At 41.5% G+C, this 15,654-nt stretch overlaps 1 protein-coding gene across 10 annotated transcripts in view; it reads right to left on the bottom strand.

Moving 5' to 3' along the window:
* Window positions 1-15,654, bottom strand: part of r3hdm2 (R3H domain containing 2) — a 48,755-nt gene that overhangs the window by 16,220 nt on the left and 16,881 nt on the right. For 5 of the 10 annotated variants that reach the window (XM_079156586.1, XM_079156581.1, XM_079156584.1 and 2 more), the window contains exons 3-15: window positions 10,639-10,789; window positions 10,037-10,193; window positions 9,700-9,919; window positions 8,926-8,967; window positions 7,438-7,524; window positions 7,122-7,245; window positions 6,439-6,517; window positions 4,591-4,650; window positions 3,837-3,977; window positions 2,538-2,646; window positions 1,749-1,844; window positions 1,226-1,275; window positions 473-526 (exon numbers count right to left, since the gene is read on the bottom strand). In XM_079156586.1, coding sequence (XP_079012712.1) covers window positions 473-526; window positions 1,226-1,275; window positions 1,749-1,844; window positions 2,538-2,646; window positions 3,837-3,977; window positions 4,591-4,650; window positions 6,439-6,517; window positions 7,122-7,245; window positions 7,438-7,524; window positions 8,926-8,967; window positions 9,700-9,855 — 998 coding nt within the window. In that variant the 5' untranslated portion in view covers window positions 9,856-9,919; window positions 10,037-10,193; window positions 10,639-10,789. The remainder of the gene's footprint in view (window positions 1-472; window positions 527-1,225; window positions 1,276-1,748; window positions 1,845-2,537; window positions 2,647-3,836; window positions 3,978-4,590; window positions 4,651-6,438; window positions 6,518-7,121; window positions 7,246-7,437; window positions 7,525-8,925; window positions 8,968-9,699; window positions 9,920-10,036; window positions 10,194-10,638; window positions 10,790-15,654) is intronic. The other 5 variants (XM_079156583.1, XM_079156578.1, XM_079156580.1 and 2 more) reach the window with 4 other exon arrangements.

Here is a 15,654-nt window from a genome sequence, read left to right on the forward strand (position 1 = left end):
GATATTTTAGACCAAAAGATTATTTGGTTAATCAAGTAAAAACAAACAAACAAAGGATTAATCAACAATAAAAATAACTGATAGCTAGCTTTTTTGCATGTATGTACTGCTTATTGTATGTGCTACTACGCACAACAGGTGACATGTTAAAACAAAAAACTACAAGACTAAGTCGACCACAAAACAAACAGATTACTGTGGAGGCGATGCAGTTACTTTGTATTAAAGAAATGTAGTTGACAATAGATGGGTGGAAGGGTAAGTAGGTCAGTCAGTTCCCAGTGAAACCACAAAGCAGCCATGCATGGGCCATTGGGAAGCCCCACGGTGCAGTGCTGTAATAGCCATCAATCAGCCGACTACGCCAAGCAAGGATAATAAAAACCACCACAAGTCACCACTATCATCACCAAACCACTTTCAAAGAATGGGCATGGCAACACACAAGTCAAAGGCATCAGCACCCCAATACCTAAAGATCTGCCTCCTCTTTTGAGAGCTAGAGCAGTAGCCCTCAGTGGAAAGTCTGTTGGGGTTAACATTAGGAGAAAATGCTGGGGTTACAGGACTGGATTGGAGAACAGGAGGGGGGGGGGGGGTTAGGGGAGGGTGAGATAAGGAGGGGTGGGAGGTAGAGGTAGGCACAGTGCAGAACTTTTACCCCTGAGAACAACAACAACAACAACAACAAAAACGCACACAAGGCAGAAACTTTGAAAACCCCACACATCCTCTCTCTCAGCATATTATGTGCTAATCTTTCAAGCTCAATGGCCAGGGTGCCTGCCTAGGGATGGACAGTTACTGCTGTGTGAGCTAACTTATTTCTAGAAAACATTTGTTCCGCTACCTGCAAATGGTCCTCAAAGACAGTGTTTCCCTCACAGTCTAACATAAAAACAACACTTGAAAATCTGGCACAGAGGAGAAACCGTCAGCAAATGCATATTGATCATCTGACTGGCGATAAACAGAACAAAACCTTTTGAATGGGTACATTACTGGAAGTGGTCAGATTAAAAAAAATATATATATATAGATATATTTATATATCTATATATATAGATATATAAAAAATGAAAACTGTGGTTATATTCATGAGTCTACAGACCTCCACCTTTCATAACTGAAACCTAACAAGCAAACTGTATCTTTAAGGGGAAAATGGCAAAGATGGAGTCTTATAGATTGCACACAGAGTTTCCGGTAGGATGAATCATCTTACCTGTTGTCATTGATGTATCCATTTTGAGAGGACTGTAAGAAAAAGGACACCTGCACATTATGAAACGCTTCATTCATCCACGAGTACTTAAGACACTAACACTATTTGCACATTAACGCATTAAGTTTGAAATCATATGTATTGATGTGACGTGTCGCTTAAAGCAGTGGTTCCCACATGATTACCAGCATAGTTTTATCTCTTCGGGACTCTACAAACTATTAAACAGAATTTAACAGTCTGAAAGTATAAAAAAAAACATTCTTCATATGAACTGCTCACAACTCACAGACATGCACCCTGTGATGAAGTACAGAATGTTAACTATTAACAAGTCATAAGCAAGGTAAGATAGAAATATAACCACAACTCGCTACACTAAAACAATTCTTATTCTTGTCCGATTAAAGAATTCTGACTTGTCCCTGGTCAGAGGAGCTGGAAGTAACAGCTTTTGTGGTTTAATGTTAATCCGTCTTTCCCAGTGTTACCCTGTGCTACCCTGTCCAGGTCCAATACTTACTTCTCGGGCAAAGATCCGGTCTCGTACCCGCTGATACTCTTCCTCTCGCTCTTCAATGGACTTGCTACGTCGGCCATCCTGCAGCGGCACACGGATCTAACATTTGGGAAAACAATCAAATCAGAAAAATGACTAACTTGCACTATTCACAATTATATACTTAAGTTTTAAGTGAATACATGTATAGCCGCACGTAGTGCGACCTGCTGAAAAGATAGGTAGCAACAAGTCACATGATAACAACAGTAGTATTGAAGGGAGAGCAGCTGCTTGCCGTCAAAACAAACAACAGAATGCAAACTGTGCAAAATAAATGTTTAAAAGTGGCAGAAGCAGCGTGGGAAGGTTTAACCCCACAAACGTGATAGAACAAAGGAAAATGGCAAATATGCACAAGCATTAGGCGCCAAAAAGAAAAGTGACAAGTCTTGAAACATTGTTGGAACCAATCAAGAACTTTAAGAAACTTGGTTTAGACAAAAACAAAGCAAGTATATTGTTCTTTATTATAATGATCAAACTCTTTTCAACAAACTTTAACTGAAAACCTCATAAACTATTGTTACATGTCTGTACAAGAAAAGATATTCCTCTTAAAATGAATATTTGAAACAATGAAAAAGTGTTTGATTCACAGCTCAGTTGGCATTAAAGGCAGACATTGCCTTATTTCCTCTGATCTGGAAAAGGCAATTAAAAGTCCTATGTCATCACATCTCGACTACTGTTTCCCTCTCCTGCTATAGTTGGAGAGAGTTAGCTAATGTCTTGGTGTACGATGCAGCCTACCTGATTATCATCCTTGTCCATGCTGGCATCATCTCTCTTAAGGATGAATTTCTTCTGGAAGTCCATGTTACGTTCATCCTTGATGTGTTCGGAGAACCTTTGTTCTGGGCTGTAGAAAATGAGGACAAAAGGCATGCTTTGTAACATACTAAAACAAAGCTAGATAAAACATAAAGTTTGGCTGCATTAGAGGAAGCATTTAAGCATGTTAACAGCAAAACGTGCCATGTTTAGAACTGCTCTCCACGGTGTCAATACTAGAACTAGTCAATATCAGATCTGCACAGATTTTGTCTGTCCACTTCTGAGTTTTGTGATTTGCCGCGGTATACCAACACATCCTCACACATTAACAGCACCTGGCTGCTGTTAACACTACAAACACCTCTACAAGAAACTATTTTTTCCAGATTTGGCAAAACTGTATTTTTCACCATATGATTTGTATGTCACACTTAAGGAAACTTAAAATCACAAATTTGTAACTAAACAGTTGTTTTAGTGGCTTTCCCATCAGCCCCTAAATGAATCATCGACGTTAAATGATTTCCTTTTTACCGTTTTTTTTATAATACATTTCCTGGTTCAAACAATGGCTCTGAGTGGAGCTGAAAGAATGATGAATTGCCAAAAAGCAAAGAGTATTACTGTTAAAGCAATCAATTTGGCCAGATTATTTATATATATATCAGTAATGTATTCCAAGAAGAACGATATATTGTATATCTGTATGCATACGCATCTAAGCCAGGACTAAGCCAAGTCGCTACTTTGTGAGTTTGGTTTTTTAGAATAAATTCCCAGTGATGCTACATTTATTACCTACACCTCTTTTACTTAACAGCTGTTGGGTAAAATCAGACTTTAAACAGCTTGCGGGTTGCTAAATCAAGAATTTCTTATCTCTCTCCGTCTAAAGTGCACATGTGTGTTTGATAATGTGTCAGCTTTCAGCAGAAACAAACTTTCCATTTGCTTACATGTTGCTGGTCTGTCAAAACGTTGGTTCAGGTTGTTCTTCACTCTGCTCAAACTTCTCAGTTTATATCTGTGGGATTCTTCTGTTACTTTCATGCTGTTGTTTGTCACAGCAATCTCAGCCAAGTGGGTTTGTTATTGTTATTACATTTCTTCTGGATTTAATTGGCTTAAAATAGCCCGTACCTGGCTAAGTCTGAATAAAATATCATGTTTCTTGAAGTGTTTTTAAATGGCTGTACATTCTACGCATACCGATGTAAAGATATGGGAAAGACTGCAGCTGCTGAAGTCTGGACCCCAGTTAGGAGCTACACTCACATGCGTGTGTTGCCCGTCTTGTTGATGATGACAGCCTTGCCTGTCTGATCTACATTGTGGTCCATGCCGAAGTAGGCGGCCACACGATGCAGCAGCATGCGGTGATAAGACGTCATCTGCGGAAACTTCTTATACTGGTTACTGCAGCGGACACAAAAGACAAAGTAGCACATGTTATTACAACACTGCACCTAATTGCTAAATCAGTGTGTTTTTGTTTAATGTTGTAATGTCTATTCTCATAGTTATTTTCAGCATTCAAAATATGTTGAGAAGATAACCCCTCTCTGGATTTGCATTCTAAGGGATTGTCTGAAAAAAAAAAATCCCTTTTCAAAGAAATTTGCATTTTAGATATTTTCTAAAGAGCAGTGATAAATACTCCAATTATGTATTATTTGTGTAACTCCTGTACTACTTTCTGTTATCTCCTTTTCCACAAGAATTGCCCTCTCTATGATTTCTTTTTTTTTTACAAATTCTGAAGTGTGAACAAGCACGATATTCCACTTTGGGGACAAATAATTTGGCTATTGAGCACAAGATGATTTACTGCTTTCAGATGGATTTAAAATCATAATACTAAAATAGCACTATTCTGGTTACAGGGGAACATGAGTCCGGCAGCCTAATACAAATCAACTACAACTTGCCATATTTATATCATCAGCACAGCAATATATAAATAAAAAGGAAAGGATGTAGAAGGGCTACATTTAAATACAAGAGAGCGGTTATGAAGAACGTGGCTTACTTGTCGTCATTAATGAACTCCAAGATATCTTGTTCTAGTTTGAGCAGCATCATTCGATCCCTGTTGGGCCAAAAGGGGGAGAGAGCGGGAGAGAGATCAGAGGGGCAGTGTGTCAGTGACTAGAGTGCGGCAAGCATACCAACCAAAGATCAAAGGGATGATGAATGGCAAGAAATACTTGTATCACTTCCAAAAATCGTTTTCAAACTGCATTTTTATCAAACCTTTACACAACTGGAGGAAATCATGTTGGCATTTTTGGGGGATATAAGACATTTTATATCAACAGTTCATCTACAGATACAAAGCTGTATGAGAGAAAAGATGAGAGAGCGAAACACAAACACACACACACACACACACACACACACACACACACACACACACACACACACACACGCACCCGAAACCCTGTCGGGGGTGCGGGGGCATGCTCCCCGGGAGAATTTTATTTGAAATATGAGCTTTAAAATGTAGCACTCTGGTGTACTCGGAGAAGAAAATTAAGTGATAAGACATTTACTTTAAGCAAAAAAACGAATGTATTATTCAGTGATTAATCAGTATTTCAGCTCTAGTTGAACAGCTGGCTAGTTAGCTTTTTTATGTTTTTCATCAATATTATTATTTAGACAAAATCCATTGAGACCGAGACGTAGCAAGAACCATCGCCTGTACAAAATAAAGTGATTAGTTTTCATTGAACCCTGTTACTGTATGGCTTAATATTAACTTCCACTGTTACTGTAAAGCTGTTAGAATTGTGGCCTATCTTCTATTTTCAATTAATATGCATTCAATCCAGTTGAACTATTTAAATTAAAATGATAATCTACTCTGGCTAAGGTAGCTTATCAAGAGTAAAAGAATAGCAGTGATCTATACACACCTCTGCATTAGCAACCAGCTGAAATGAAGGTACAGGCACCTTAACACTCATTACTTCAGGGCCCTTGGGAGCCACTGCACTTGGGACTGGAAGTACACTGGCTGTGGTCATTACAGTGAACAGTGTCTGGCAGTGTGATGAGAGGGCACGTGAGCCCTGGTTGCTGTAGTTTATCTCCTTGGAGCAGAAGCTGCATTTAGCATACCCTGCCTTATCAATGTCTTTAAAACACTGACTTCACTTCTGAAATAAGTTTCCTTGAGCAAGACACTTAACCCCAAAAATTGCTCCCGTAGCTGTGCCTACGGTGTGATAGAATCTGAATTGTAAGTCGCTTTGGATAAAAGAGTCTGCTAAATGACTGTAATGTACTGTAATGTTTAGACCTCCACCTTTATCCAGGCAGGCCCAGCTCCACTTATAGCTCAGCCCTGAGTCAAGCTGCGCTACACAAATAGCCTCATCTTCCTTAAGCTCTTTGACCTCATCATCTCATCAGTATCTGGGCCCCATGTTTCAAGTTACTATCACCACGAAATCACCTCATTCTACTTTGAGTTAAAACAAACAACCTGCAACCAGATCCGCTGGTGTTCCGGTTTAACGTTAACGAGTGACCGCGTGAACTGAACCGGAACACGGGGGGGGGCTGCATGTTTCATCACGCTTTCAGCACGTTTTTTCTTTTAAAAAAAGTCAACAAAGTTCCGCATGCAGTGGACGTTAACTTAACCCAGCAAGTCTGAACTGTAACGGAACATAATGTAACTTAAACTTTAACGGAGGGAAATACGGTGTAGACATCTTAACGCTGATTGGCCAAGACTCGACACGTCACATCAAAGGTGTTCTATTGCGAAGATCACGACATCACCTTTTCTCCTCGTCTCACTCCCATCTGAGAAACGCTGGCTGTGAGAGCTGTGGATATCAGTCAACCTTAGGGGGCAATGTCATACCTGGGATTGTTTTTCAGTGTGTTGACCAGAAACTCATGAACGTCGATGCCCGTGGAGTCGGTGTATTCCTGACTGGAGTCTAACAGAGAGAAGGAAAACGTAAATAGGCAGGCAAGAGGAAGAAAAGGTTGAGGGACTGGTTATGTACAGTAGAGAGACACTTCTGTAAAGAGCTCCTAAAATGGCACCCCAACACCCCAACAACGAAATTCCAGGTTGTTCAGGGAGGATAAACGTAAGAAGCAGATAATATGAGACACCAGCTAGCTGTTCTTCTATGCTTTCTCTCTCTCTCTGACACACACAAACACACTATTCAGGGAATCATTTCCACTATACTAGACAGTTGGGCCATTTCATCTCTACTCTTTTCAGAATCCAATGACGCCTGAGGGCCTCTGCAGAGAGAGGGAGCGAGGAAGGTAATTTGAAAAACGAACGTGGGGTCGCATTATCTTCGAGAGAAATTAGCTTGACATCATATTAGTTTGGGTAACAGACACGACAAAAACTTTTTTAAATTACTCATGTTGAACATTTTAACTCAGCATTCATTGTATTGGAGTATAAAGAATGAAATTTAAAAACCTAGCTCAACTTATTATCACATACTTTCCATCTTGTCTTGTGTAGAAATAAAAGCACGGTACAAAATGGATCGAACCTCCAGAGTTGCGTCTTACCACGTGACAACATCTTTCGCGGAGCCTTGTCCTTCTTCTCCTTCTCTTCATTTTCATACTCGTCCTTTGAGGACTTCTCCTCTTCCTTGTCTGATGGACAGCTGATGTGAAGCTGGATGATATCCTGGAAAACCACATTCCATTGCTATGAGAAAAGATGGTAACATTTTGAATTCAAATTTTTTAGTTTAGTCTATTAAGCACCGGTAATCCTACACAAACTGTAGTTGCACACAATACATTGCAGTGTAGGCTGACCACGGGGCGAGGAAAGATGTTAGTGGGAGGGGTTAGGGGTTAGAGGCGGGAACAGTACCGATTCTGGAGTTCCATCATTGGAGAACGGACCAGAGGACTCCTCACACACTGCCAGACTCCGTACCAGCTTCAGTTTGGCATTAGACTGAAACAGAATCACACTTATATTAGCTGTAAGGCTAATTAAGTTTTATTTTGTAGGGGTTTTAAATGTAGCCAATACGTATAAAAGTTTCCTGCTATAATAGGACATTAATCATTGTCACTTACAGTAAACAAGTTTCTCTAACAACAAGCACAGCTCAAACACTGCTGCTAATATGAAATTAAGAATGGGGAGCTGCTGATTAAGCACCAACGTATCTTGAAATAAAAAATAATAAATGCTGAACTTAACTAAACTACAGGGTACATTGCACCACAGAGTATTATCACAATCCGCCCTTTCACTTTTTGTATTATTGGTTTTTTTTGCATCGTTAGGAGCAGGGCATGCATGGGATGTTATGAACTCTCTTGAACTCCACTGCCTTGACACCTTTAAAAGATGCACACAGGTCTAAAAAACAAGTTTAAAAAAGTTCAGTTTAAGAATGAAAATGTTCGGATTTTCTTCATTTAAGTGACAATAACTTAAGATAATGATCAATGAGAAGAGGCTTATGATGTAATTATACAGGGTTCATGGCTCTGTACCTACTTATCCAAGTGTCAATTACAATGATGACAGGACAAAAAGGGTCTCCTGTATTTATTCTTCAGAGCACTCGTTCTTTTTATTTTTCATTATAGAGTTAAAAATAAAGAAAAGCAATAATCCAACAAAAATAATAACGGCTTAGTTGGCTGTAAACTCTGATTTCCAAAACAAATTTGGTGAAATCTGCTGTTCAGCTGCATTAAACAATGTGAAGAGATACTAAGAGGTGGTATGAACAGAACCTTGTCTCATATCTATGCTACGCGGTACAAAGCGGGGTGAAGCGGTGCATCACTGTGAATGTTCACAGACCGGTGCAACTGGAGTTCACAGCCAACGTCCATACAGTCGGTAACAGAGTTCTTCCACTGACCGTTTACGGCCGAAAGACACAGACTGCAACACCAGTCAAGAGGTCGAAGTAAGACAAAAAACAAATCAACTTCACGCTGTATCTGAATGCTGCTTACTCAGTGTTAGAGCGAGAGAGATAAGACCAACAGCTGCTCCACTGTACTCCACACAACTCACCCCATTAGGGAGTCAATCCAGCGAACTAACATCTAGTAATGATATTATAGACTTTATCAACAGTGTTAAGTGGGTGGGTGAGGTCACTTTTAACCCTCTCGTGGGATTTAAGATTTTAAGCCGATGATAGGAAGAAGTTGGTCCACTGCAGTTGAGAGGATTAGTATGTTAATAATGGAAGGTCAATTTATTCAACAAGCCAGCATGGGGTTACTTCAGGGAGAAGGATTACAAAGTTATTTGGGTGACTTTTAGAAAGTATCTGGTTTTGTAGTTTAAGAAAAGGGGGGAAATAGCTAAAACCATATTGCTCACCTTGGCCCTTTTCCTTCCATGGCTGTGATTAGGAGCCCGTTTCTGCAAGAGAAATGTGTTATTTTACTAATAATAATAATAATAATAATAAAGAGACTGCTACTAGCACATACTGGAGTTCAATTTGAGTTTACCACACTCACGTTGTACCACTGAATATTAAGACATTTCATGTTAATTAAAGTCAACAATGATTTGTATGACAAACTGAAGGCTATATAGTGAAATAGTACAGATATATATATATATATATATATGCATAAACGTTTAAATGCCAAGTCTCTGTATTGCATTTACAGCACATGCAACATAGATAGATTTCTGCGTGAGAAACTTGATTTCTTGACCATGTGTGTGCCTAAATGGGTTTGTAACAGGGCTTCTAAAAGATGCATGTGCATTTGATAGATGTTCAGCAGTGAAAGTATCACTGTAACGGCTGTGCTATGAGCTATTTCTCTCATGTGTCCTCGTATCCAAAATGACCAAATCCAAAATCTGGCTAAAACCGAAACAAGTATAAAGCCTTTCCTCTCTAAAAACACTTAAAACATGGCTGATAGAAGGAGAGACGCATTGTTATGGACCAGCTGAATACAAATGCTAGCTTTGCTGCAGCCAGGTTATTGCAGAGCATGTAGACACACTCTAATTTCCTGGTTTCAATTGGTTTTATTGAATTATTAAACAAATCCATCACTGTAATTCACATAATAATGGTCTATAAGTTGCTACTAGCACTTTTACTGTATATTCACTGTATATTCCTCCCACCTGTGCATCCTGGGGGGCGCTATCCTCAGGCTCCAGGCCCTCTCCTGTCCCTTCCTTGGTGCACTGTGGTTGAGGGGAGGTCTTGCCTCGACTGCAGGGCTCAATAAGCGGCCCACTCTCTCCCTCCTGCTGGATGTCTGTCAGGCTCACTGACATCTTCTTAGGGGAGGGGGAGAGGGTGGGAGTTGGGGGAGGGGTTGGGTGGAGAACCCAGGAGTGGCTGACGGAAAAGAGGCAAGAAAGAGACGGGAAGTCAAGGCTCTGACAGTAAAAACGAATGACCACAGAGTCCGATGCATACAGTATTTGTAAGAGAGTGTACTACTATACTATCTACCTGTAGGTGGTACCAGATCTTTGCTAGACTCTGTACAGTGAGTCTGGATGGGAACCACACAGGAAGATGAGGGGAACCCACTAAGGCAGTATACTGGGGTGGGCTGCAGCAGGGGGCGAAGCGCAGTCCATAGCACGCCTTAGCCTTCGGGATGGGGCTGAGAGGAAACAGTGCGGATGAGAAGAAACTGTTAAATGACTGCATTTATCTTACACCGGTTTGTTTCATTACATCTTCAGAATAGGTTGCGTCATTTTAGGGAGGAAAACAATTCCGAACAGATACAGAAACTACATTGTTGGTGACAAGTGAAGACTATTAACATCTTCATTTTTACATTCAAGAACGTATATTTGTTATGTAATTGTAATGCCTTATCTCTACCAACATGACATCTATACGGCTTACACTTCCCGAGTGACAACTCAACTCTGACTGATGAAACAAACTTTTTTTCGTTTAATTATGCGTCACGGTGTTTTAGCGGAAGCAAGAACTTTTTCATTTCATTCACGAGAATCAGTTAACATCATTTCAGCACAAACAAGACTTATTAACAAGTATCAACATGCACGACAAAAAAAAAAGGCAGCAATATTTACAGCGATCAGGTGAACTGAAGAGGCAGCAGCTAGCCGGCCAGATAAAAGGGGAGGGGCACACCAACGGGCCAGCCACCACCTCAGCGGTCCTCGCTCTGTTCTCTCCCTCCGGCTCAGTGCAGCAGCATGGTCTGTCCTCCAGTCAGGAGCCCTGGACACCAAGAACAGAAGAGGAAGACACGAATGACGTCATGTTTCACACACTCAGTGACTCATCGCTGCTGCTGCTGCCGATTCTAGCAGGGAGGGGGACAAAGCAGCTGAGAGCTCACAGCCTACTGGCACACAGTGCTGCAGATCTCTACAGCGTGGGCAACACTCTTTGTGAATGGAAATGTTTGTTTTCTAAGAAGGAACAAGTTAAAAAAAAACAACTAAAAGACCAATTGCAGTGGAAATTATGAAAATGCCTTTACACAAAGAATCACTGAACTAAATATTCTGTATATTTGGAACGGTTACAATGCTCATCAATCGATACACCGGTACTAGCTGCACTTTCTCACTCTCGCTGCTCTCCAACAATGAGTTGACACACACCACGACAAAGCCCATTCTACTGTTCTCTGCTACTAGCTGGTGCTATTTGCACTGCCACACAATCAAGAACGCAATGCATGACAGAAATAGGATGGTAGCCGTCATTTGTCTCACCAGCTTCAGTTTAACATACAACATAAAAACACCTCAACTTATCCCAGTTAAACCCTCAAGACATCTTCTAGCAGCAAACTCAACAACTTAACTAAACATCCACCAATCACAGAACACATTTAGCCTCCTTAATCTTCATGAACAAAAAAGATTATTATTACTGCAGTAATCCTCATGACTAGCGTTCTTTCTTGCCCTCACTTACTTCCTCTAATTTAGAACATTTCCCAACATGGAAAAACATGACACAGAACCGCAAACAGCTTAGGGGTGAATTCTGGCTATAAAGCAGTATCTTTGATGATAATCATGCACAAACACAGACAGAGATGAATAACTACCCAACTGTCCTACAAGCTTATATCTTCTGGTATCACAGGGTCTACAGCAGCAGCAATCCTGCATGAAAGAAAGATGACGTGTATGCATGAAATCCCATATGCACGCACAGTGAGATGAAGCGCGAGCGAGCACAAATTGAGGCATCAGAAGCGTGATTGCCAGATTCCATGCATGCAGCATGGATGAGTGCCGTTCATGCATGTCCCTGCCTGTGCTGCAGGATGGATGAGATGAGTGAACAAACTAGGCAGGGATTCCCAGTGTGGGGAGACCCGGGCAAGGCAACAGCAAAGGCGTCATCAGCAGCAGCAGCAGCAGCAGCAGCAGCAGCAGCATTACAACACATCACTGACCAGGACACCCACATGCCCCAACCCCACTCTGCTTATATAAGCCTGCCACACAGTAGCACAGAATACAGCCACACTGTCTACTGTATACAGATAAACATGCCAGACACTTCCAAATAATAGCCTCCTTGTGCTCGCTCACACACACACATACAGTGTATTCTTGCACTAAAATAAATAAATAAATAAATAATGGTTTTGGATTAGATATTCATCCATCTCAAGTGTCAATCTCGAGGCTGAGTGGACCAATAGCATAGCAGAGCAATATCAGGGAGGGGCTGCAGGACAAATTGTGAATCAGAGCCAGAAACGGGGTGCTGAATAAACCAGCTTTACCTGATCTCTCTTCTCTCCTCCTCCACCCATGCCTCTCTTATGTTTCCTCAGCTCTCTCCTCAACACCCTCCACCCCACCCAACCCCCCTGCTTCCATCCACACACACACACACACACACACACACACACACACACACACACACACACACACACACACACACACACACACACACACACACACACACACACACACACACACACACACACACACACACACACACACACACACACACACACACTGTTGCCAAGGAGATGGTAACGTCATTCTCAACTGCTACCATTTGTGTTGGGCGAGTAGCAGTGAGAAGAGCAGGGAGAAGATTGATATTAAAAATAAATATGTGGATTGTAGTGTGCACAGACGGAAGGATACTGAGAGAACCGGGCAGGATGGAAAGAAAGAAGAAGTGAGAGACCATATGCTATTGCTGCTGGAAATCTTTAACTGTGGTCCAAACAACAATGTGGGCTCTCAGTTCTCCGGGTAATGTAACATCAAGTAGTAGAAGTCAAATTAGTGCTGCTCAACTATTAAAGCCTATAAAAATGATCAGTGACCAACACATCACATTAAAATGACAGAAGCAGTGACAGGAACAGGTCATGTTTGCATCAACAAAAACTCTGAGGAGAGCAGATGAGGAAACCCAATTTGCCTCAAGTAATGTTGTACTATTGTTGATGGAAAATAGCGATTGTGTTAATTATCTCAACAGAGCAGTGTGTCCATGTTACCATAGTGTTGTCGTAACGTTCCCTGCCTTACCACTGTTATACTACGGTAACTAGTACTAATAAAGAACATTTATTCTTATGTCGTGGTGAAACCAGATGTTATCTGGGCCTAAGAATGTAACTACAATGCGTCATAACACAGGCTGCACACTGCAGCACTGCCTGTTGTGTCCCAGTTTAGTCAGTGTGTCGGTCAGCCTGACACAGAGCACTGTTTGCTCCACACCAGGTGGCAATCTGAAGAATGAAGCCAATGTGGAAGTGCCTTAAACTTGCATTCTCTCGACCGCCCATCAGCGGGTCAAACTCCTCTGGTTGCAAAAGGTCAGATTGTATGGAGGTCTATGAGAAAATGACTCTACTTCTCACTTGATTTATTACCTCAGTTAACATTGCAAACATGACTTTATGGTCTTAATCGCTAGTTTCAAGTCCTCTTCAACACAGCATAATGTTCATTTAGTCAATTATGGTCGCTTTAAGAGTAAAATAGACAAGAAGGATATGCTTTACCAGAGGCGTATACAGTGTCTCTAACACGGCAAATAAAAGGAAAACTTTGCCCGCGCTGAAGTGTCACAGAGACTGTTGATAATCTGCAAAGTTGCCTTTGAATGAACCCCGGGTGAGAGTAGTCACACAGCAGCTATTATAAAAGGTTTTCTGCCAGAAAGCCCTTACTGGCAGAAAGATGAAGTAGTAGCAGTAATAGTAGTAGTAGTATAAAGAGTGACAGAGTCAAGCATATTCAATGGATTGATTTTAATAGCTTTGATGTACTTGAAGTGTGCAACTCTATTATCTTACAAAATATGGATATCGGATCGGGACTCTGCATGGACAGGTACTAAATATTAAATGACTTGGACTGGGATTGAGGCCTAAAAAAAACTTTTTCCAGACATCCCTTACCTACACCAAAAGTCACCATGATCCTCATCAGCTGTCATAATGCAGTGCAGGTCACTCTGACCCAATTCACACGCATTACCAAACATTGCGGCCTCTTACATAAGCCCACCAGCTGAGACCCACCGGTGGTACGCTGCCCTGCCCCCCCCCCGTGTCAGGTTACCACACCAATGGAGGGACACAGTGAGTGAAAGACAACAGGGAGCGCTTATATGTGGGTCATTGAGAGTGCATGTGCGTGTTTACTGTGTTAACAAACGTATATCACCATTTCAGACCGTAGACTAGCCAGACCAAATATTCCGTGCAAGTATGAGCTCACTGTCAAATTTAGCTGCTCCAGGTCAAGCTGGGTCAGGGTCTCAGCAATAGTTAGCAACGGGGCAAGACAGAGAAATGAGAGGAATTCTCCTGCATGGAAGCCGGTCTATACAACATCTGTTAACTGATTAACTTATCAGATAACTAATATCTGGCTCACTGGCAGACATCATGCACATGGAGCCAAAAGCAAGAGCTGTGATTTATAAAAAAGAACATATACAAGCAATACCCTTGGTTTTTGTTTAGTTATATTGAGACAACATCCACAGTTAAAATCTGGACTTATAATGAATGGGCTTCTATTCATATTTTCTAGATGAATCATATAATTGATTAATCATCATATATTCTCACTGGCACAATGTAAGGGAAGACAATCCCCCTACAGAACAACAACAAACAGTTACAGTGCAGAGACAGTATAGATGGACAGATGAATCTACAGTCACCACCTTTTCTATGAGGATGCCGTCTGGTCCTATAATTGTGTGTGGGTAATGATTGTGAGCTGCTATTAGTAGCAGTTATTTCTTTCATTCACTGCATTATTTGGAATTTCAGAATGGAGGAACACAACGTAGCAGACGTGCCTCTCCATTTTCTCTGCAGAGGCTGAATGAAAGATGAAGGTGAATGGAAGCGCAGAACGCTGCAAACAGGAGCGAGCGAGCGAGCACGTACAAACCCACAGACAGCAGTGGGAGACACCTACACAAGGCAGTTCGACCCAATTCAGCTCCTCTGTATTCAGCCTCGCCCGTTTGACGTCACAGAAGTTATTTCACAAAAGGCAGCAAGGTTATGTCTTCACAGAGTGCAGGCTAATGTGTGTGTGTGTGTGTGTGTGTGTGTGTGTGTGTGTGTGTGTGTGTGTTGTAATGGCAGAGTTTGTGCAAGCTCAGTGCCTGCACATATTATATATCAGCAGCGCTGGAAGTGTGTGTGTACCAGTGTTTGTCGGTGTCAGAGAGGATTCCCCTTTGCGTCAGTTGCACAATCTCACACAGGGAGGGAATGAGGGGAGTAGGCAGAGCTCTGTGGACCGTAGAGGAACGGTGCAGGCAAACTCTAACTAAAGCTTCACACAATACAAATACGGACACACGTAATATTGGCTAATACACACATTCAGTCCAAAATACTGTACATGTAATACCTGTAATGAGCTACATAACATGTGATAAGGGTGACGGTATGGATCAGAAAAACAGACCAGGGAAACTTAGCTGACAACAGCAACAAAAAAACAACATTCTGAAGGCAGAGGAACATTATACAAAACACAAATGTGAGGGGGGGGGGGGGGATGAAAGGTTTATCTTTTTCCATCTACGTCTCTCTCCGTCCTCCCCGTCAACCC

Source organism: Pholis gunnellus, assembly GCF_910591455.1.
Source record: "Pholis gunnellus genome assembly, chromosome: 3".
Taxonomy (NCBI): domain Eukaryota; kingdom Metazoa; phylum Chordata; class Actinopteri; order Perciformes; family Pholidae; genus Pholis; species Pholis gunnellus.